The 22,311-nt window shown below is 49.2% G+C and overlaps 1 protein-coding gene across 50 annotated transcripts in view; it reads left to right on the forward strand.

Annotated features, from left to right (window-relative positions):
• Lrrfip1 (LRR binding FLII interacting protein 1) overlaps window positions 1–22,311 on the forward strand; it is a 132,310-nt gene that overhangs the window by 88,125 nt on the left and 21,874 nt on the right. For 13 of the 50 annotated variants that reach the window (XM_042259838.2, XM_076549582.1, XM_042259814.2 and 10 more), the window contains 9 exons: window positions 928–1,011; window positions 2,578–2,655; window positions 4,260–4,307; window positions 5,403–5,468; window positions 7,308–7,385; window positions 15,343–15,378; window positions 16,117–16,242; window positions 18,237–18,308; window positions 20,562–20,732. In XM_042259838.2, coding sequence (XP_042115772.1) covers window positions 928–1,011; window positions 2,578–2,655; window positions 4,260–4,307; window positions 5,403–5,468; window positions 7,308–7,385; window positions 15,343–15,378; window positions 16,117–16,242; window positions 18,237–18,308; window positions 20,562–20,732 — 759 coding nt within the window. The remainder of the gene's footprint in view (window positions 1–927; window positions 1,012–2,577; window positions 2,656–4,259; window positions 4,308–5,402; window positions 5,469–7,307; window positions 7,386–15,342; window positions 15,379–16,116; window positions 16,243–18,236; window positions 18,309–20,561; window positions 20,733–22,311) is intronic. The other 37 variants (XM_042259839.2, XM_076549585.1, XM_006988676.4 and 34 more) reach the window with 10 other exon arrangements.

Here is a 22,311-nt window from a genome sequence, read left to right on the forward strand (position 1 = left end):
AGAGCTTGGGAATGTCCGCCTCCTCCCCGCTTGATGACTTGATCTCATGTCACCTCCTGTGCGATGTCACCTCTCCCACAGTCTCTTTGACCTGATGCTCTACAGCGCATGCATGCTCGATGCCCGCACATGCTCGATGGAACTGCCTCCGTTGCAGAGGTGGAAGCTGTCTCTCAGCCTCCCCGTGCCTCTCTGCATCTAGGTGCTGGGCTAGGCTGGAGAAAGGCTGAAGTTATTGCAATAGAAAGAATTTTAATTACCTCAGGAGATATGCAGAGAGGAGAGTTGAGTCAGTAAGCAACTGGCTAATAATAGAGCACTCAGCTTCATGGGGGCAGAGCTCTGAGACTCGGAAGGCTCACATCTAAGACATCTAGCTCTGAGACGTGAAAGGCTCACATTTAAGTCTGAGATGTGCAAGCGAAAGGCTCCCATCTAAGGCATCTAGACTCACTTGATAAGAATTTATGCTGCAAATTCTTCAGGTGAGCCAGGCGGTGGTGGAGTCACTTTTACATGGGTTCCAAGGATGAAACTAAGGTCACTAGGCTTGTGCACAAGCACCTTTACCACTGAACTGTCTTGCCAGCCCATTAGTGGTATTTTTACAATAAAAAATTCTGCTGGGCTGGTGGTGGTGGTGGTGGTGGTGGTGGTGGTGGTGCACACCTTTAATCCCAGCACTTGGGAGGCAGAGCCAGATGGATCTCTTTGAGTTCGAGGCCAGCTTGGTCTACAGAGCAAGATCCAGAACAGGCACCAAAACTACACAGAGAAACCCTGTCTTGAAAAAAACCAAAAAAAAAAAAAAAATCTTTAGGTGAACCTGGGTTCCTGGGTCCCAGCACTGGTGTGCCTGTGCTTGCCTTGTGAATGGGCAGGAAAAGGAAGCACTCACCACTCAAATTCTCCTTTTCTGGTGCTCAGAATTCCAGCTACAGTGGTGGTGGCGGCTTCGGCGGTGGCGATGGCAGATTCTCCGCTTTGTCGTCCTCCAGGGAGGAGAAGTTGGTTGGTTCCCATTTAAATCTTTCCCATCCTCTCTACAGAAACTGCAGGTTTTGTAGCATGCACCCTTGTGTGTGGGATCCCTTCTTCTCCCCCAGCCTATTTTACAAGTTTCCACTTGGAATGGATATTCTAAGAGGAGTAATTAACATGTGCTACTTCGTGCAGACTCACCACTGTCCTGTGTTTAACATAAATTGTCACATGCAGCCAACTACCGTGAGTGAACCAATGGCATGCTTGTGTATATTGTCTGATCCAAAGGGGGGGAAATTAAAAGCCTGGATCTTCTCACCTTTTTCTGAAAATGATACTCTCTAGGCGCTATGCACTTTGTGGTACTTTGTCAGGGATGGTGTGGCCTTGGTATGAAAATCCAGTCCAGTCTAGCTCTCTGTGTACACTCATGTGCATTGACCTGGGCAGGTGATTTCTGTTTACTGAAGAGTCCTACCAGCTGGGGCTGGCATATCCTAGTTAAGGTTCATCCACTAACCGAGCCAGGGAACCGGTTTGGGTAGGTGGAGAACTGAGTGGGCCCACATAAGCTGCAGGATGGGTACCCCTGAGTCTTCACTGCTGGGCCCCAGTATCACAGTCAATGGGATGAAAATGGGACTTCTTTCCCCAGTACTGTTATCAGAACGGATGTAAACCTTAAAGAACAAACAGAAGGAGCTGGGGAGATGGCTCAGTGGTTAGGAGCACTGGCTGCTCTTGCAGGGGACCTGGGTTCGGTTCCCAGGACCCACATGGCAGCTCCCAACCATCTGTAACTCCTATTTCAGAGAATCCAGCGCCTTCATCTAGCCTCTACATAGACCAGGCACACACACTGCACTTTCATATACTCGTGCAAATCCCTCAAACACATAAAATAAATCTTATTAAATTAAAAAAGTAAAAAGGAGACGAAAGTCCCTAATGAATTAAAGGCAATACCCAGCTGAAACAGAGCCCATGTCCAACTCAACTCTAAATTTAACAGAAGGAATCTGCACCCTAAGAGTTAAAGGTCAGAATTAGAGCTGGCCTCTTCAGATATAAAACACAGTTCTCCAGACTGGATCTTGGGATATTCAGCCTGTCAGTGTGCCTGCCTAATTCATTCTTACAATGTAATGTCCAACCAGGGCGGGTGAGACCAGAGACCATCCTGGCGAAATAGCTATTCCTAAGCAGAAGCTGGGGTCCCTGTAAATTTAGAAGTCCAATTACAAAGACTAAAACCACTAGATCTTGTTATTGGTTAAAATCAACCCCCTCTCCGTGTGTGTGTGTGTGTGTGTGTGTGTGTGTGTGTGTGTGTGTGTGTGTGTGTGTGTATGTCGTGCACACACGCACTGACTTAAAGTCCTAAGTCAGTCTGATGGGGTCATTCTGGTTCTGTGCACTAATGGGCGCCTGTCCCCTAACTCTCTTTCCCTCCTGCCCAGCGAGCGCGTGCTGATGCTCTGATAGAATCGGGCTGTTTTCCGTGTGTCCCTAGTCCTAATCCACCCGTGAGATGGAGTGATTTCACACCTCCCCACCCACCTGACCCCACTTGACTGTTTTCTTTCATTGCAGGGACACTTTGGCTCCGACCTCGGCCTTCCCAGCAGTGGCCTTGCTTCCAAGCCCCTGTCTTCCCAGAATGGAACCCGGGTCTGTTCCTCTGCCCTTTCCTCTGCAAAGCGCTTTGTGGCTGGTGCACTTAGAGGGCACCCCAACCTCTCCAGTGTGCGGTCAACAGGGCCAGGCTCGGGGCTGTTTGGAATGGCTTGGCTAGCTTGCTGAGACTTTCCTCAATCTCCTAAAAATGTAATTTAGGACCTAATATGGAAAAAGAGACTGTAGGGGAAGGAGGGTTCTGTGAAATGTATACTCAAAAACAAAACAAAACAACCCTCAAGTTCAGAAAAATTGGTCTCTTGGGTTTCTCTGTTTCCAGCAATTGTTCCCCCATTTGGGGTTCCAATTTGCCTTTAAAAAAATTTTTTTTTCTTTTGTAAACGTGTCCAGGAAACAACCTACAAGGTCTCTGTGCACATTGCCTCCTGCATCTTGGAGAAGTGGACAGAACTGAGCATTTCTTTGACGCTGCCTCTTTCCTGTTTTCACAAGATTGAGGTTCAGGGCCAGCCAAAATGGGCCTTTGTTGCTCTGGGCTGGCAAGTTCTGTTGCAGCATAAGGGTACCACGTTAGAAATCCCAGTGCACATGCTCCTTTGGAGGTTGGCTGTCTCCTCTGTGGGCAGATTCAGCTGCTGGAAGGTCTGTCCCTTGTCCCTGCCTCCTTCCCTGCACTCTCCTGTGCCCTGTGCCTCGGGTCTGTACCCAGTCCTGACCCATCTCTGTAGCTAGGTCCTGCACCTCAGAGAGCTGCCTCTGCATCCCAGCACGACCTCCAGAACTCTGTGCTACTCTGTCTTCTAAGGATGTGTCCCTTGGGCTTCTGGGAATGCCAGCCCTGAGCAGCTAGCTCCTTTACTTACACCCTTTTGTATCTTGACGGCTGCTGTGACCCTGATAGAAGCAGTCGTACCCTGATATATTTATTCTCTCTGTAGTTTTCTGTACCCGAGGGGATGGTTCAAGGTCCTCCTTGGTGTCAGAATCCAGAAGGACTCTAGCCCCTCAGATAAAGTGATGAGGCATTTACATCGTGTCAGCACATCCGCCTATGAACTTTAAGTCATCTCCAGCTTACTCATGGTGTCTAGTATGTAAATGTTGCGGAATAGTTGGTGCGCTGTGTTCAGAGAATGATGCAGGCAGAATCTGCCCATGTTCGGTGCACGTTGGGTTTTTTGTTTTGTTTTTGTTTTTTCAGATATTTTTGATCCTTGGTTGGTTGAACCCAGGAATGCTGAACCCTAGATACGAGGTTGAGCTATGCGATGCCTGGGTGGCCTTGACATAGTCCCCTAGCCCGGGGACTATGTCCATCTATTGGCTTTGCGTCAGGTCTTCTTCCAGCAACATCTGAAAAGGAATGACTGAAAAACAATAGCCCCATTCCAGAGATGCTGAGGGAGTTTGTGGTTTTAAAGTTAGAAATTGTATCATTTATCTTTCCTGTAAATTTTGGATTTCCATATGTCCAGTCCCCTGAAAACACAATCCCTTAGCTTTGGCTTTTTCTTCTAACCATTGTATCATAGTTACTTAGTTACCAGAGGCGGACGGCATGGCGTGGCTGCCTTAATGCTGCTGTCCGGCGCTGTTTTCCCAAGGTCTAAAGCCTGCCCTTTGCTTTCCTCCCGCAGTCCGCCTTGCTGTGCAGTGCTGCCCCCCGGCCTGCAGGGAGTTTCCGGGTGCGTGTGCTCCCCACCCCTGCCGTGCATGCTCCCCTCTGCCTGTTGCACATGCTCTGCCGCCCTGAGCCCCATTTCCTGCCCTGCCGGGGAAGTGGCACTTGGCTCACAGCTTACCCACGCTCTGTGGTCTCCGCCGGTCCCCTTTAGTCAGATCCGCGCTTTCTCTTCCCTGACGGCTGACAACAGCTGTCGCCCTGTTCCATCTCTCGGAAGACTTGTTTAAGGTTGTTAGGAAGGAACAGTGACAACATTTACCTGTTGGCAGAAAGACAGATTGGCTCCTGAGTGTGCTGACAGCTGTAACAGACTCTGAGCCACGTTGCCATAGTACTCTGGAAATTTCCATATGACTATATAATTTTGGAAATTTCCCCGTTTTAAATGTAGGTTCTTACATTCTGCAGAAAACTAGGTTTTCAAAGTTACTGTATTGATAACTGTGAATTTCCACCACATTGCACACTCGGGGTTAGGTACGTATACTGGCTAACCTAGCCAGTACTCTCCGAAGACGAATAAAGAAAATTCAGGTGTCTTTAAATGGGACAGAGTTTGACATCACTGCCTGAGTTTTTGTAAACATCTTTCTCTATGATTAATTGCATACAGTTTTCAAGGTAATCAAATACTGTTTTCTGTGTAGCAACTTCTGAAGAGTTATAAAATATCCAACATCAAAATGAAAATTACCGTAATGTTTTATTCCAAAGCCGCTTCACACAAGAATAATTGTGTAAACAAGGCGTATGAGGATACTTTGACGAACTTCAGGATGTTTGAGTTGCTTGCCAATTTTCAATCTTGATTGGCAAGATTGAATGTGGGATGTTTTTCAGAATAACAGTCTCCAATGCTTTCGTGAAAATGCATGCCAACTGACAGCAACTTAAATGTCTCTCTTCTGACTTCTGCACCTTTTTGTTCTCTGTGGCTCTCTGAGGAGCTGAAGAGGGTGATGTGGAGCCTGCATGGTGTTTTCCGGAACCTCTCCCTGGCACATGTCACTCTTCCTAACCTGACCTTTCAGTGTTTTCTGTGTGGTCCTTTAAAAAAGAGTGCGTCTCCTGCCCTGACCGTCTGTTCTTGTCGCAGGCGTCCATGCTGGATGAGAGTAGCCTCTATGGAGCTCGGAGGGGAAGCGCCTGTGGTTCCCGAGCTGTAAGGCGCTTTTCATGTTTTCCATCATGCCTCACTGTGTGCTGCATGACCCAGGGGTGTTTGCTGGATGGTGACTGATGTCACAGGAGGAAACGTCGTCGTCTGTGTTTTCCTTTGTGATAAAGGTCATGGATGATGGAATCAGGAAATCTTTGCTTGTTAATTTCATGTCCTCACTCATCAGTTCGTACTGAGGTCACAGTTGGGTTTCGTCTGCTTCAGTCCCTGCAACTCCTGAGTAACGGAACAAGTAATGAATTTCTCAACTTGAGGAAGGAGAAGGGGTGGGAGGATTTCGACAGACCCCCAGGGTTGCTATGACGACGCTGGTCCCACTTTGCAGGCCTTGCCACTGTCCCCTGACGACCCTGAGACAGCTCGTAGTTGTGTGTAGCAACCCAGTCTTGACCCTCTGGAAGGAGTTTCCACCCCTCTGAGCAAGAGATCCAGGAGGACTGTCTCTAGCAGGAAGTGAGATCAGAGACAGGTCCTACAGACATTCTCTTCTTCATGGTGGGCACGTCTGTGTGGGCCTGACCTAGCTTCTGTTTCTCAGTCTTCTCATGGCCAATGAAATGGAGGTGTGATTCAAACTCAGAGCTTTCTGACTTACATTAGCTGCCCATGGGCCACTTGACTCCCCGGCACAGGTGACACTTGGGGCCTGATGACGTGAATGCTTCTCTTCCAAAGGGTCAACGCAGTCCAGCTGGTTAGAGAACTGCTCTGACTAAGGGTCCTTAAGCGACATGACCTGGTCCTTATGTCTCTGGATGCCCCACACCTGAGTGTAAGCATGTCTTTATCCAGGGGAGAAATGTAGTTGGAATGCCTCCGCGGGCCTGACCATGCTGGCCACAGCCCTTTAAAGTACCCAGAGCTTTTGTTTAACCCTCAGTGACTTCTGGACATGAGCTGTCACGTGGGGCCTGGGAAACATGATATAGCTGCTGATTTTCAGGAGGGTCAGGTCAGGCCAGCTGGTCTGAGAAGTGTTCTGACCCAGGAGCCTGGGACTGGGCAGGAAGCAGCATGAGGCACAGTCCCTCCGACCATTGCTAGCGAAGAGCTGGAGTCATTTCTTCTTTCATTCAGCAAGTGTTTCTGAAGTGTGCCAGGCCTTATCCGCTCACTGGGGCCGGCTCTCTGGTGGGAAGACAGAGACGATACTTTAGATGGCATCATAGCGCCCCTGAAGATCCAGAGTCCTTACAGTTTACAGTGGCGATGACGCTTGGAAGGCTCTCGGCCCAGAGGTCCGTCTAGCATTTGTCCCAGGGCAGGCGGCTGAATACAGACCAAAGTTTAGAGGCTACAGCCCAGGCAGGGGCTGTCATCCTCCTTCATCAGGAGTTCGAAAGCTTGAACAACTAGACAGGCACACCCAGAAGACAGGTCCTCCATTGTCTACCTGGAAAGGTGGCAGAAAAGCCAAACTTCCCCTTCATAAATGCCAGCCCGCCTCCTAGCTAGTTTCTGAGCTGGGAAGCAGCTGAAGGCAGCGCAGGATGTCACGACCTGCCACCACAGACCCAGGAGGGATGCACACGGAAGTTGAGCGCTGCCTGGTGTTCTCCTGCAGCTAGCTGCACCCTGTGGGAAATGCAGCTGTGTTTTCTCCCTGGTAGATGTTTGCCTGACGCTGTGGCAGATGCAGACTCCTTTTCTGAGCACTGTTTGCTTCCTAACCCTAACCCGTCTTTCCTCCCCGCTGTGTGTGAGTGTGGCTGACCTCCACACTAACCGAAGCGCGGTCTCGGTGGCTTTCCCTCTCCTTGTCGCTCTGCTGACCCTGTTCCTCTGTTTCTATCTCTGCATCCTGTGGCGGCTCCATCGTAGCCCTCAGAGTACAGCGGCCACCTCAACTCCAGCTCCCGGGCCTCCTCTAGGGCCAGCTCGGCGCGGGCCAGCCCTGTGGTAAGTCTGCTTCCTGGCCCTGCCACCCTTCAGCTTCCTTTCCCCTTCTCCTCTGTCTCCCTGTCCTTTCCCCCTGGCCTCCCACCCCTTATCCTTCACCTTCCTGCCCCTTAGAAATGGTCCCTGTCTTTGAAAGCCAGTGTGGGGTGAAGCTTGAAGCCTCTCACTTTGTTTCAGGTTTTAGTAGAAATGGGATTGGGAAAAGGTTTTGAGTTTTGAAGACGCTGTTGGGTTGTGTCAGGGGTACACTGCTCAACTTCTGAAGGACCATAACAGAACAGGAGTCATTAGCGGTGCTTAGAAATGAGACTTGAGAGGGAAAGGTCCATTCTGGGGGTGAAAACTGCAGCCACGTGTGTGGATGGGCCGTATTTTACAATTTAAAATTGCGAGGGCTTGACTTAACGTTGCCTTTAAACTGTGCCGGTTACCAGACAAGTTTTAAAGTAAAGTGTGGGCCTGTAAATGCCTCGCCACTATCAGTTCTTCTTAGGTCACCTGTTGTCACATCTGCTCAAAAACTGCATAGACGCTGCCACCAGGGCCCTGCTCTATTTGTGGCTCACCACATGCCAGACATGGCGGGAGGAGCCAAGGCCCCGACATCAGGTCCTACACAGCTTGACGGTTTCACCCAATCAATCCGTGGCTGTCTTTGAGGCTGCTTTATCATTATCTAAACAAGAAGTTGTTTTATTTTGTTTGTGTGTGTGGAGGGGGGTATATCTGCTGACTTCCTCTATTGCTGTCTGCCTAAATATTATGAGACAGAGCCTCTCACTGGTTTTTGCCGCTGTGACTGAGCTGGCTAGTCAGCAAACACCCAGAATCCTCCTGCCTCAGTGCTAGGATTACAGGTGCACACCACCAGGCCGGCTTTTTGTTTGTTTGTTTAAACACGGATGCTAGGGCTCAAACTCAGGTCCTCATCAAGGCTGCAGAGCAAGTACTTTACCAACTGAGCCATTCCCCAGCCCCCTTGTGTCTCATAGCCCCAGATGGCCTTGAACTCACTATGTAGTTGAAGATAACTCCTAATCCTCTCGCCTCCACATCCCAAGTGCTGGGGTTTCAGGTGTATAGATAGCACCGCACCTGACAGGACAGTTGGGGCTGGAGTGGGGAGACACGCCCAGGCTGTAGCAAGAGGGTGGGCGGAGGCCCACACTTGGAACGCCGTGGGTGGAAAGTGCAAACAGTCCAGGCCAGTCTCCTTTGATCAGCTCACATGAAAACTCCCAGGCATAAATACACAGTTTGGGACTCAGTTCTCCAACCCTGTATTGCCCAGGATTGGTCCCTGCCACCACAGAATGCAGGGGAGCCAAGACACACCACTTACACAGATGGGTTCATTGTGAGGTTTCCTACCTGAAGCAGCTTCCCCTGGAGGAGCCAGGGATCCCTTGCAGCTATGAGCCTCTCCAGTGAGTCGGTTCAGTGGCCTGGTGCCCCTCCCCCACCCCATTATGTGTCTTTCCTTTAAATTGGAATGGCTGTCATGAGCACCTCAGGCTCTGTGGTGGTATAACACATACAAACTAATCCATGAGGAGCCTTCAAATTATTAGGAATAAATTTTTTCCCATGGCAAGTTAGTGTAGAATCCTCTTCCTTGTGCATAATAATCGAGTGTGCACTTGAGTAAGTGGAGAGTTTGCAACCAAGAGAAGAAGTCTGCAGCTTTTACTTTCAGAGATTACCAACAACCCCCCCATACCATCCCCCACCCCCGCTGCCTGAGCAACTTAACCCCAGAGTGGCAAAGTAGGATTATTTGTCATCACTAGGCATGGCCCTTGGCTTTATTTAAGTATACCGATGAAGTCATGTTATGACAGCATTCGTGGTTACTGTGATTGGAAAGACTAAAGTCGGATGCCGCTCCCTTTGCTGTGTGTGTGTGTGTGTGTTTGTGTGTGTGTGTGTGTGTGTGTGTGTGTGTGTGTTTCTAGATCTTTGGAAAGTTTACATACATGAAACAAGTTTGGTTGTTGTTTTTGCACAGAGGTGCATTGCACATCTGTGCAGCCTGTGAGGCAAAGGAAGTGATCTCTTTGGGGTGTGGGCACCCCCGCTAAGTCCATTGCAGGAATAATCAGTAGGCATTTTTTCCTCCTAGAAACCTGGTCATTGCCCCAAAAGTCCATCGATCATTGTTTTTTGTTGTCTCATTTAGTGAGCAAAGGTCAGAGCAAAGATGTGTGGAACACAGACTGGCCTCTCGACTCATCCTGTCACCTCACATCAGCCAGGTCCGCTGACCAAGGAACCTATGTATGGTTCTCAGGTGCAGCGATACTCTAAACATAGGGTAGTCCCAGGAGATTCTTCTGTCAGTGGGAGGGTCACTGGCCTTTGCCAGGTCCCTCCTCCTCCCTCTCAGGCAGGAAGACCCACAAGTCCAAACACAAACTTCTGGGCTTCTTCCCATCAGCAAGTCTGTACTCACTCACAGACATTTCTCTTGACAGCCAGCCCAAATCACACACACACCCTTCCGTGGAGTAATAGCCCCGGGACACAGAAAAGCATAGTGTTCTTTATGCCTCTTTAGGCACCAGGATGCTGGGTTTGGCACCCTCTGCCCTTGGGACCAACAAGGACTACAGTGACCCTCCCTCTAGCCTCTGTGGGAGGCACACAGAGCAGGGTGGACGGTAAGGCAGGAGTTATAAGACGGGGTTCACATGCCACAGCTCCCACTGCTGGCTCGAGACGTGTAGGCAGACATATAAACTCCTTGAGCTAAAGCTGGAAGGAACAGCCCCCTGAAGGCATAATTTGCCACTGCTTGGCTCTCGCTGCCTCAGCCACATTATGACACAGTTGTTAGTGTCCGGATCGGTTCTTAGAAAATACCCCTGACCTAGTACTTCACCAGGGGCGAGAAGAAAATACAGAAGTCAGCTGCTGCGGCACTCAAGGCTCTGCATCTCACATCTGTCAGACGGGAAGCGAGGCGGTACTACAGGTTGGGGGCAGGGGGTGCCGCCGAAGAGCAAAAGCCACCAGAACAAAGGAAGTGGTCGTCCATTCCCCTTTAAGAACATGAACGTGCCTCCACGTCCATAGATTATTGCAAGGGTCAAGACCAAAAGCTTGGGGAGGCATCAGTCCCAATGCAGATGGCCATGTTCGCCCTCATTCTAACACCACTCCCCACCCCCTCCTCTTCACTCCCACAACCCCCATCCCCCACATCCAAAAAAAATCCACCTGTCCATCACCAGTCCTAATTAGTGTTAACTGTCAACACAGCCTGAATCACCTGAAAAGGTGCGTAATTGTCTTTATTATGTTGGCGTGTGGACACCCCCACAAGAGAATTCTCGTAACTGCTGTAGGAGGGCCCAGCCCACTGTGGGCAGTACCATTCCTAGACAGTCCTGAGTTTTATAAGAAAGCTAGACATGGTGCCTACCTCAGGGTTCCTACCTGGACTTCCCTCAGTGAGAGTGTGTGAGCCAAAGAAAACCCTTCCTCTCCAAGTTGCTTTTGGTTGAAAAGCCACAGAAGGAAAAACGTAGGACACACACACACACACACACACACACACACACACACACACACACACACACTCATACTCACACACACTGAACCATGTTTTCTTTCTCTCTTTTACGCCCAGAATCTTCTCCTTAAAGAGGTTGTAGTTCACCCAGTGTTAATTAGGCACCTAGAATATTCTGGTCATGAGTCTACAGTGTTAGGCAATATAGACCTACCTGCCCTTGCCCTTCATGAGATACACAGACTGGGCCAGAAGATGTTCATCAAATAAATAACATAAACATCGGCTGCACAGCTGTGAAGGCAGGTGTTTAGGAAAAGGTGGCATCTGGAGTTGAAGATCTAGGCTTAAACCACACTCAAGCAGAGCCAGGTGACATCTAGGGCATCTCCCTGGACTAAGTCTCACAGCCCGCTGGAATCCAGGAGAGCCTCCGTGGTTCTGCAACATCCTTCAGGAATGTCTTGAATGCAGCCAGGGCTCCTGTTGTCCCCTGTATTCATAGAAAAGTGCTGAGCACAGCTGTTTGCCTATTTGCATTCGAAAACAAAGACCCTTGTGACTCACCTGATGTGAGGCGAGGCAGGAGCCAGGGGGAGAGCAAGCCCGCATCTATGGGTACAAGAGTAGATTTAAGACCAACGATTCACCAAGCGTGGTGACACGTGACTGTACTCCCAGTACTAGAGAGGCAGAGAAAGACGCATCACGATTTTAACCTAGTGAATCCCAGGCTACTCTCAGCTACATAAACTCGGTCTCAAAAATACGATTAGGGCCAGGGAGGTGGCTTAGCGGCTGAAGGCACTTGCTGCCAAGCCTGGTGATGTGAGTTGGATCCCAAAGACACAGAGAAGGAGAGACCCAAGTCCTACAAGTTGTCCCCTGACTTCTCCACATGTCATGGCATGCACGTACACCCTGAATAAATAATAAGTAATAAAGCCAAGAATTCCCACCCTGATGGGAAGCGCCACTGTCACAACACTGGAGGGGATGCGGCACTTAAGTGGCTGTTCCCTGGGTGCTGCTGGCTGTGTCACTTGTTTTCGTAGCAGTGACATTGCTTCAGGGACCCTGTTGGCTTTCCAGTGTCTGATGTGGCCTGTCTGGGAGTTGGGACCGTGAGGCTGGGTTCTCTCTTGGGCCAGATCTTGCTTGGGTCTCTTTGTCTTCGAATGGGCCAGCCAAGGGACGGTGACGTGCAATGGGTGTTTAAAACCTCATCATGTGCTCTTTCTAAGAAGCCTGATGCCGGGCGGTGGTGGCGGCGCACGTCTTTAATCCCAGCACTTGGGAGGCAGAGCCAGGCGGATCTCTGTGAATTTGAGGCCAGCCTGGGCTACCAAGTGAGTCCCAAGAATGGCACAAAGCTACACAGAGAAACCCTGTCTTGAAAAACCAAAAAAAAAAAAAGAAGCCTGATGAGGTGGCGTGGGTGGGACTCACGTCCATTGTCCTCCTGAAGGACTCACTTTTGGAAGGGAAGGAGGAGCTGCCATGACCTGTGTTCTCACAGACGTTTCTGAGAGGGGACTTTTTTCAGGAGGAAAAAAAAAATTAAAATTGAGACAAGTTCTTACCCTGTAGCCCAGCATGGCCTCAAACTCATGGCAATCCTCCTGGCTCAGCCTCTCAAGTACCAGAATTACAGGCATGTGCCGCCACCCCTGGCTCCAGTAGATTTTGGAAGATGTCTTTGAATACAGTCAGTGGTAATTATAAAAGACTAGCATGTATCATTTAGAATTCTGTTAGTGTGACATTAATCTGAAATACTGAGTGCTGGGGAATGGAAATTAAAAAAAAAAAAAAACCCAAAAACTCAGTAGGTCACAAGATTCCTGGTGCCCTTGCTCTTTCCATGAAGGGAAGGCCAGTGTTTGTAGGTCTAGGGGCTTGTCCATGTGCCTGCTGTGTCCACCTCTAGTGGCCTTGTCTCCATGGCAACCTTCACAGCGGGTCATGCCGCAGCCATGGATGTGTATTGTTTCCTTGTATGTTATTTTCAGAGGGACAGTGGCACGTTCTCTATCAGAGTGAAGGATAGCTTCTGGTTTACTTATCTGTCCCTTTGTGTCAGAGGCTTTGTGAAAAGGCTGCAGCTGTCTGTTGGCTCCTTTCTGGGACTGACCTGAGGCAGACCTGACCATAGGCGGACCTGGCCAGGCTGCCATCTAGTGGAGTCAGTGGGAACAGCAGCTCTGGGGGCCCTCGTCACATCCCAAGGGGCCCCAGCAGCTGCCTGTTTCAAAAAGCCTGGACTCTAGATGTACCTTGTCAATTTGAAAACAAAATCACATGCTGTAGGGCATATTTCATGTCTCTGTATTGAGAGAGCAGTTTTTAATTTTTCTCTGCATGGCCTCAGCCCACTCCCCAATTTTTCATATTCTCCATCATATATTTTAGAGAAGAGACTTTTTTTAACTATGGAAGAAGCAAACTATGCTTTGTGTTTTATTGGATTTTTTTGAGGCCATGTAACTCAAGATGGACTGGAACTAACCCCATATACCAGGCTGACTTTAGACTCACAGAAATCCACCTGCCTCTGCCTATGCCTCCTGTGGGGGCGGGGGGGAGGAGGGTGGGTTAAAGGTATTCACTGCTGCACCTGGCCAAGCTATGGTTTGGAATTTTTGTCTTTCTGGTTAGATGTTTTGTGAATCATAAAAGCAATATATGTACCCGTTCCTAGTGAACGCCCCTTCGCTTGCGGACATAGATCATTGCGATCATTTGGCTATCTGAGCTCCATCTTTTCTATACAATATTTATTGACAATGAGCAGGAGAAAACAGTATTTAACCAAGGAGTGAAAAGCCAGCAGCCTTCTAGGTGAAAGCCTGAGTCTGCTGATCTGGACTTTGGGGGCTGGGTGGGGCTTGGTGGTTCAGTGGTGGCCTGCCATACCCCAGGCATTGGTTCCATCCCCAGAGCTGCAGAGCTGGACCTGTGTATCCTATCTCTCCTTTGGGCTCATTAATATTCATCTGCAGACCAACTCATCTAAAGAATGAGGCTTTGGGCCCAAGGGAGTTAATAAATTGATCCCTCAGGAGAGTAGGTGCCAGCTACCTTACTTCTCTTTAGCTGCCCAAGTTGTTCATCAGAACAGTATTTCAGAAATACTTTTATTCCCAAGTAGAATGAACATAATTTCCTGCCAAAATCATCCTGGAAACTCAGAGTGGCTGTGGGCTCCGTCAGTAAAGAGCTCGCCATGATGACCTGAGTTTTCAGATCCCAGCACCCATGAAAAAATCCAGGCACTGCGGTTCATGCCTGTTATCCCAGGCTGGGGAGGTGGACACAAGAGGAGCCCTAGGCTGCTGGCCGGCCACTGAATAAGCAAGCCCAGGTTCAGTGAGAGACCCTGTCTCAAACAATAAGGTGGGGAGATGAAGAAGACACTGTATGTCAGATTCTGGTCTTCACGTACACACACATGCTCATGAACACACTTACATTCACACCCAAGGAAAATGGAGCAGGGCTCTCCAACTCTGTAGACAGATAAAACCGTCTCTATTGGGGCCTGCCTTAGCACCCCACAGTGTACAGTTAAGCCAGTGTGAATTACACATCTGGAAATGTACAACATCTGGTGATTATCCTGCACGTCAGCAATGGCCAGCAGTGAGGGGGTCCACGGGGTCTGAGCAGCAGGACCTCTGAGTCCTTTCCATAGACTGGTTAGATTCGATACACAGAGAAAAGAAATGGACAGTGGAGGTGAATGTCTTATGCCTAGTGACCGTTTCCTCTCTGCTCATATTGTCTGTGAGCTATGACCTCAGAGCATGGTGGTGACTTCAGGACCATCCATTGTAAACCTGCACAGGTGTCCACAGTGTCCCATGCCACTCAGATCTGTGAATCTGAGATATGATTTGTGTTTGTCACTGACATTTTTGGTGAATGCTCTTAGGATCAAAGTTAAGAATTCCTAAGCTGTGGGAAACAGCACTTGGGACTGAGGTGAGAAGCATGGTTGCTGATGGTGGCCCAGCACTGAAACTGTGTGACTTCCCAGAGGGCCAGGGGCAAAACTTGATCTCATTTTAGATGTTGAGAAAGGAAGGAACAGTCCTTAACGCCTGTTTCAGCCTTGGTCCCCAAGACACGCCCTTCTACCCCAGGTGTCTCCCCTGGGGCTCAGCACCAATGCACACCTGCTCTCAGCCTCATAGGCTGCTCTGAGTCGCACTGAGGCATCTCTCTGAGGAGAGGAAAGAGACTTCCACACAGGAGAGATGGGAAAGCCAAAGTCTTAGGTTTTTTAGTTTTTAAATTATAGCACAACCTAATGTTTTGTTGTTTTCATGGTTTTTTTTTTTTCTTTTTCCCTTTCCTTTTTCTTTTGAGCATCATACTCCAGAGTTCATAGGACCAGTTCAGTGCTTTGAAATATTTGACGGTTGTCCATTTCTTCCACAGGTCGAAGAAAGACCAGACAAAGACTTCACTGAGAAGGTAAGGGATTTCTGCAAGCCTCTGTCTCGGGTTAGTTATTAACCTAGAGGGTCCTGGGTGACACTGAACTCAGTGACTTGTTGTTTAATAAAGTAAGTGACTGACGGAGCTGCTAAGTGGGCCACACAGTGTGATGTCATATCTCCAAAGGGGTCCAGGGCCACACAGCATGACGTCATATCTCCAAAGGTGTTAGGCATGAGTGTTGAAACCCCAGGGTCAGAGAAGAGCTCACTGCCAAGTACACAAACCCCAACCCCCCATGAAACATCTCTGAATGAGCCTTTTTATCTCTGGCCAGAAGCCTGTGGGAGATGGTTCAGTATAAAAGCTAAGTCAAAGAAAAAATGCGCTGAGGCTGGGGAGATGGCTCAGTGGTTAAGACATGAGGACCTGAGTTCAAATCCCCAGCACACATATAAAAAGCTGGGTGTGTTCACATATACCTGTAACCCCAGTACTGTGGCTGGCCATCTAGTTTAGACAAACTGGTGTGTTTCTGGCTCATTGAGAGACCCCATCTTAAGGAAATTCAGTGGAGAGTGATAGGATATTTGGCAGCCTCCTGTGGCCTCCACACTGTTACCTACACATGCACATATCTCACACACACGCTTACACACAGAAATGATCATCTGTGAAAGCTAAAAAGGACACAGGAAAGAAAAGGCTTTGAAATGTTAGGCTTGTTGGTAATTTTGGTTTTCCTGAATCACATTTGATCTTCCCTCATTCCAGGGGTCCCGTAACATGCCCAGCTTGTCTGCTGCCACGCTGGCTTCTCTGGGTGGGACTTCCTCGCGGAGAGGAAGTGGAGATACTTCCATCTCCATGGACACCGAGGCGTCCATTAGGGAAATTAAGGTAAGGCACTGTTCTCATTTGTGACTTAACAGAACCCCTTGGAAGACTGATGAGTCTTCAATATTTAGAGCTTCAGTTTGTGAGGTTTGAGATCAATCCCATCTCCTCTGTCTGCCTGAAAACATGGCTTTCTCCTAACACTGGCCCGGCTGAGGCAGCATCTCTGTGGGAAGCTTTACCTGCCTGTACCCAAGAAGGGAGGAGTATGTGTCCTCTGTGGCCATCAATATTCTCTCCACAGGCCATGTCATCTTTCACCATGTGGTAGCACGTGTAGATATTCACTTTTCATTTTCTGGAGTGTTCTAGATGGTGGAACATTCTGGGCATCTACCCCCACATCCTTGTTCCAGGCCCACAGCAAGTGCCCACCCACTAGCGTCTTTTCCCTTGCTGAGAAACATGTGGGCTCCCTTCTGTTAGTAGTGTGTCTTTGGTAGACTTCACCACTGTATCTTAGTGATGGTTTTTCCCCTACGATAACGCAGACGTTATTCTCCATAAGGATGGTGCCACGTCTGGTGACCTTCTCGGGATATGGGAAGACACACAGCCCAGCACTGTGTGTGAATTATTAGTGCAGCATGTGCTGTTAGGTAACTGGGGCAATTGTGTCCCAAACAGGAAAAGAATGGAGGGTGGGTGACCAGAATGTGTGTCCTTCAGAGAGCAGAGCAAGACAGAGGGTCTGAAAGGGCTGGATTTTGTGGGAGAGTTTCAGCATACTCAAATCTGGTTGCCGGGGACCAGATCCACCGGTGGTGACTAAGCAGCCACGTGGCACTTGCCAGAAGAACAGAGAAGGGATTGAAGCAGCTGCGGGTGGTAGACCTGAAGTGCAGCTTCTGTGGTTTATGAGTATGAAGCCAGGATGGTCGCCCCTAAAAATGCCATGTACCGGACCCTAACATCCTCAGCAACCAGCCCTGTTGCTTTCTCTCTGGGCTGGAAGTGGAGGTCACTCCGGTCCTATTTAGACTCTGCTCTTAGGCATGAGGACCATTCATTTGCCTGGCAGGTGTTTGACAGGAGACTAGTTTGTGGCAGATCAGTCCCCAGGTACCAGGCACATGGAGAGAAGTGGGATGGAGACTGGGAACTCCGCGTGCAGACATTGGGATGTGCTGATCTCCCCCAGCAGCTCACTGTGTCTGTGGGGAAGGAAGACAGGAAGCTAAACTCTTGTCAGAGTTCTTGTGGCTCGCTGTTGTTGCTTAAGGTTGTTTATTATTATTATTATTATTATTATTATTTTATTTTGTGTGTCTGTGTCTGTAAATCTGTGCCACATGTGTGCACGGTGCCCGCAGAGGCCAAAGGAGGGTGTCGGATCCCCTGAAGCTGGAGTTGCCGGTGGTAATAGAGCCAGCCACCTGACTTGGTTTCTGGGAACTAAACCAGGGTCCTCTGGAAGACTAGCAGGAACTCTGAGCCCCTGAGCCATCTCTCCGACCAGCCCCCCTCGCCTGTTTGTTTGTTGGCTTTTTAGAGATTTACTTATTTATTATTTATTTTATGTGGATGGATGTTCTGCCTCTGTGTATACCTGTGTACCACACGTGTGCCAGGTTCCCACAGAGACAAAAATAGGGTACCAGATCCCCTGGAACTGCAGTAGCAAAGGGTTGTGAGTCACCATGTGGATGCTGGTAATCGAACCCAGGTCCTCTGAAAAAGCAGTAAGTTCTCTTAACCAGTGAATCATCCTCTCCAGCCTCAACGTTTTGCTCTTTTTTTAAAAAAAAAAAAAAAATTATAAAACAATACAAGATACACTTAAATTTTATAACATTGTATTAAAATGTGTGAAGTGCAAATTTTAATCTTTATAATAACTTTCCTTTGACGGCTAATAAAATAAATAGGAAACCATGTCTCAGACTGCCTAGACAAGGCACGGACCCAGGCATAAGAAGGGGCATGCAATTTCTGCGTGTGATTTCTGCCGACCCTCCCCCCCTTGACATCATCTGCCTTTTGTGCGTTTCCCTCAGGAACTTAATGAGCTAAAGGACCAGATTCAGGATGTAGAAGGCAAATACATGCAGGGATTGAAAGAGATGAAGGTACCGGTTTGTGGACGTGCGAGCCTGTGACACTAACCCACCTTAGCTTTAAAGAGCCTCACAGAGGTCCCATGCGCATGCTCACCCTGAAGGGCACCAGTTGTGGAGAGTGTGGGAGCGTGGGAATTCTAACACAGTGTGCATCTGTCTCCTTCCAAATGCAGTTTCTGAACGCAGTGAGTCCCCAGGGGAAAAGGTGACCGGCCTGTCCCCTGATGTGGGGTGGTGCTCAACACCCTCGCCCTAGGCTCGGAGCCAACGTCTCCTTTTGCAAACACGGCAGACTGGAGAGTTCTGGCTCTCTTCACTGCCCATAGTTGTGGCATACAAGTGTCTTTCTCCCAGTTTGCTTTGCCGAGCTCACTAGAGCTGCCCTAACCAACCCATGTGCATGGGAAGCTTCCGGGTTAGTGCATGCTGTCAACTTTTACTTAGGGCAACAGCATCTGAGAGCGTATGTGCGTACACTGCTCTCAGATTGTGAAGGACGTCGCCATGCCAACAGGAATGTAGCTCCCCAGTTCCTTAACAATGCTGGGGTGAGCAGGTGCCATAGGGAGCAGGTGCCAAGGCACAGGTAGCCATATCCACCAAACAGCTCATGACAAGTCTGGGATCCAGCAGTAGATACAGAGCTGTATCTTTTTCCTCTCCCCGGAAAGGGCCTAAGAAAGCATCTTAGCTCCATTACAACAAGCACCAGACAGACAGGTGGCATAAGTCACGTACAAACTCATCATTTTCATGGTCATGTCTATATAATGGAAAAATTAAGACCCCGGCTTTTCACTCACCTAAAAATGGAGCCAGTGAATCAACTGGGATCCAACAGTACCACCTTGGGTTGTCGTGGTGTGTATACCCAGAGCAAGACTGTGGGGTCCCACAGAGGTTTCCTAGTGAGATCTGAGCTTGTTTTACACAGCAGGGCTGCATTAGGGGATGGCTTGACCACATGCATGGTTACCAGGTGTTTGGGAGGGTCTGCACTTGGCTGTGCTGAGGGGAGGTCTTTTGCTCTGCCCCTTGGCGTCCCTTTAAAAGCTCTTTTGTAGAGAGAGAGGAGACTGGTGGGTTTTGACCCAGGCCCTCCTGAGGCTATCCTGTGTTTCTATCTGTCTCTCCCCTCTATATTTCTATCTAAATATTTCTCACTTCCCCCTGCTCGAGAGTACCCTGGGGGAAAAAGTGGGGGCAGGCCCCCCACAAAGACGGGTACAGGATTCCACAGGGCCTCTGGGTAGCTCTGACACTTAAGCCGACACCTCTCTCTTAGGCTCTGGGTGGTTCACTGCTGGTGACTGCCCCCTCTGCCTTGCCGGCATCACTTTCCTGACATTCACACTTTGGAGCCTTCAAGAGTGGAAGCCATGTTTGGGCGTTGTCAATATTATCTTTATAGCTTCTTTCCCACGACTGCCCTTCCAAACAAATGACCTTAGTCTTTCCAGGACCTACCCAGGAACACCTGTGTACCTTGTTTTATTTCCCATGAGTCAGAAATCTGCTGTGACCACAAATCCTTTCCTGGTTCCCAAGCCTGAGCGGGGTGGCCTAGCTGTGGCTTGTGGCAGGGTTTTATCACCATAGTAACTGGCTCTTTCCCCGGGCTGTAGCCACACATAAACCCATTGAGCTGCCAGGGCCCAAAGTGGAAAGATTCTGCCACTGAATCAGAGAACCCATGGCCCTGCTGCCCCCCACTACCCCCCCCAAATATGCGCCCCACATACCTCCTTGTCTTAACAAGAAGGTAGATCGCTGTGATAGCTACTTTTCCTATTGCTGTGACAAAACACCCCACAGAAGCAACCTGAAGGGAAACGGTTCACGGTTCAAGGATACGGCCTGTCGTGGCTGGGAGTCCTGGTGGCAGGAACATGAGGCAGCTGGTCAGGTTGCCTGTGCAGTCAGCAAGCAGTCAGCTGTGAGTGCTGCTGCTCCCTTTCTCATTTCTCTGCTAGTCAGGCCTCCAGCCCAGGGATGGCCCACAGTTAGGGTGGGTCTTCCCACTTCAATTAGCCTAGTTAACATAATTCCTCACAGGCAAGCCATAGGCTACAGTCGCTCCCCCCCACAGCTAAAAGCGACTTGTCTGAGTGGACGGGACATTGGGAACTGGGCTCTGCCTCTGAGATTGTACTGTGTCTCTTCTACTCTAAGAAACGAAGGCTGAGCTTGTAAAAGAACCCTGGCTTAGGCTCGGCTTGTTTTCCTTTTTTCAATTTGGAAACGATGGCCTGGTGTCGGCAGGACTCGCTGGCGGAAGTTGAGGAGAAGTACAAGAAGGCCATGGTCTCCAACGCCCAGCTCGACAACGAGAAGACCAACTTCATGTACCAGGTAGACACGCTGAAGGACATGCTGCTGGAGCTGGAGGAGCAGCTGGCCGAGTCCCAGAGACAGTACGAGGAGAAGAACAAGGTAAGTGCCGCCGTGCTCGGGAATGCTGGGGCAACTGTGTAAATGAAGGGTATTTACCTTTTTGTAAGGATTTTTATTTTTGCTAATTATTGGGTGGGGGGTGATGGTTAAACAGCGCTGGTGGGTGGCGCCGGTTACCCGCGGGAAAGTCACAGGCCACGGCAGAGCCCAAAGTTAGCTTTTAGAGCTTTATTGGGAGGGAAAATGGGTGTGGGGAAGGGGACTGGGCCTGGTGAGAGAGAAAGATGGGGAGGGAGCGGAGCAGAGCAGAGGGAAAACAGAGAGAGGGTGGGGGTCCTCGTCCAGCTTTTTTAAGGCGGGGATTGCGTCAGCGCCTGCTGCTGATGTAAGACATGAGACACAGGACCCGGAGCTGCGCATGTACAGAATCCTAACAGGAGCGGTTTGCGCACGAGTGCACTAGCTTGCAGAAGCCAGAGGAGGGTGTGGGATCCCCTAGAGCTGGAGTTCCAGGCCATTGTAAGCTGCCTGACATGGGTGCTGGGAATTGAGCTCAGGTCCTCTGCAAGAGCAGTGTATGCATTTAACTGCTGAGCCATCTCTCCAGCCTGCGTTTATATTTTTTAAAACAACGATTCTCCACTTGTCCAGAAAGCCCAGAGTCAGAGAATTAGGATACTGTATCTTTGTTATCCGTGGTGGCCATGCCTATGATCCCAGCATGTAGGAGGCTGAGGCAGGAGGATTGCAAGTCCAAGACTGGCTTGGGCTGCTTAACAAGACTTCTGTGGCCAAACAAAGCAATCTCAAGGGTACGGGGAGAGAATTCTCTGTAAAGCGCTTGCTGCACAGCATTCAGACATGACTTCAGTCCTCAGCATCTGTGGTAGCATGTGCTTATAATCCCGGGAGGGTGGGGGCAGAGGCAGGTGGATCATGGTGCTGACTGGGTAGCCAGATTAGCTTAATCAGATCTCTCCTGACCATGAGAATCTCTTTCTCAAAAAACAAGGTCAGGCCTGGAAAGATGGCCCAGTGCTTAGGGGTGCACACTGTCTTGCAGGGGGCCATGTTTGGCTCCCAGTACTTAAGTCAGGTGGCTCTCCAGCGCCTCTAATGCTAGCTCCTGGGGGTCCGATGGCTGTGGCCTCCGTGGGCATCCACACACATGTGCACAGACCCACACATGTATGCATAATTAAAAATAATAAAGTCAACCTTGAAAGGAAAAAACACAAACCCCAAGGTAGACAGCTCCTGAGGAATGACACCCAAGGTAAGCTTCTGGCTTCCACACACCTGTGCACATAGGTGCACACATGCATATACATTTGCACATTCACATATATACATTTAAAACTCAGAAATCTGTGTTCTCCTCTGAGTAATTTGAAATGTTAGTATGCATAGTTTCAATGTGTAAACCGGAGGGTTCTACTAGAATGTTGGTATTTTGCATGAAAACAAAACAACCATGAAAAGGCATGTATATGAAAGAACAGTTATACTTAAATAATGCACAGCTAGATGCTTCCAGATTTTCATGTTAAAATACACTTCCTGCCTTTTGTTTTATGTCAGCTTCATAGGGTATTAATTACGAACATCGGAGATTTTA

This window comes from Peromyscus maniculatus, chromosome 13 (genome assembly GCF_049852395.1).
Source record: "Peromyscus maniculatus bairdii isolate BWxNUB_F1_BW_parent chromosome 13, HU_Pman_BW_mat_3.1, whole genome shotgun sequence".
NCBI classification, from domain to species: domain Eukaryota; kingdom Metazoa; phylum Chordata; class Mammalia; order Rodentia; family Cricetidae; genus Peromyscus; species Peromyscus maniculatus.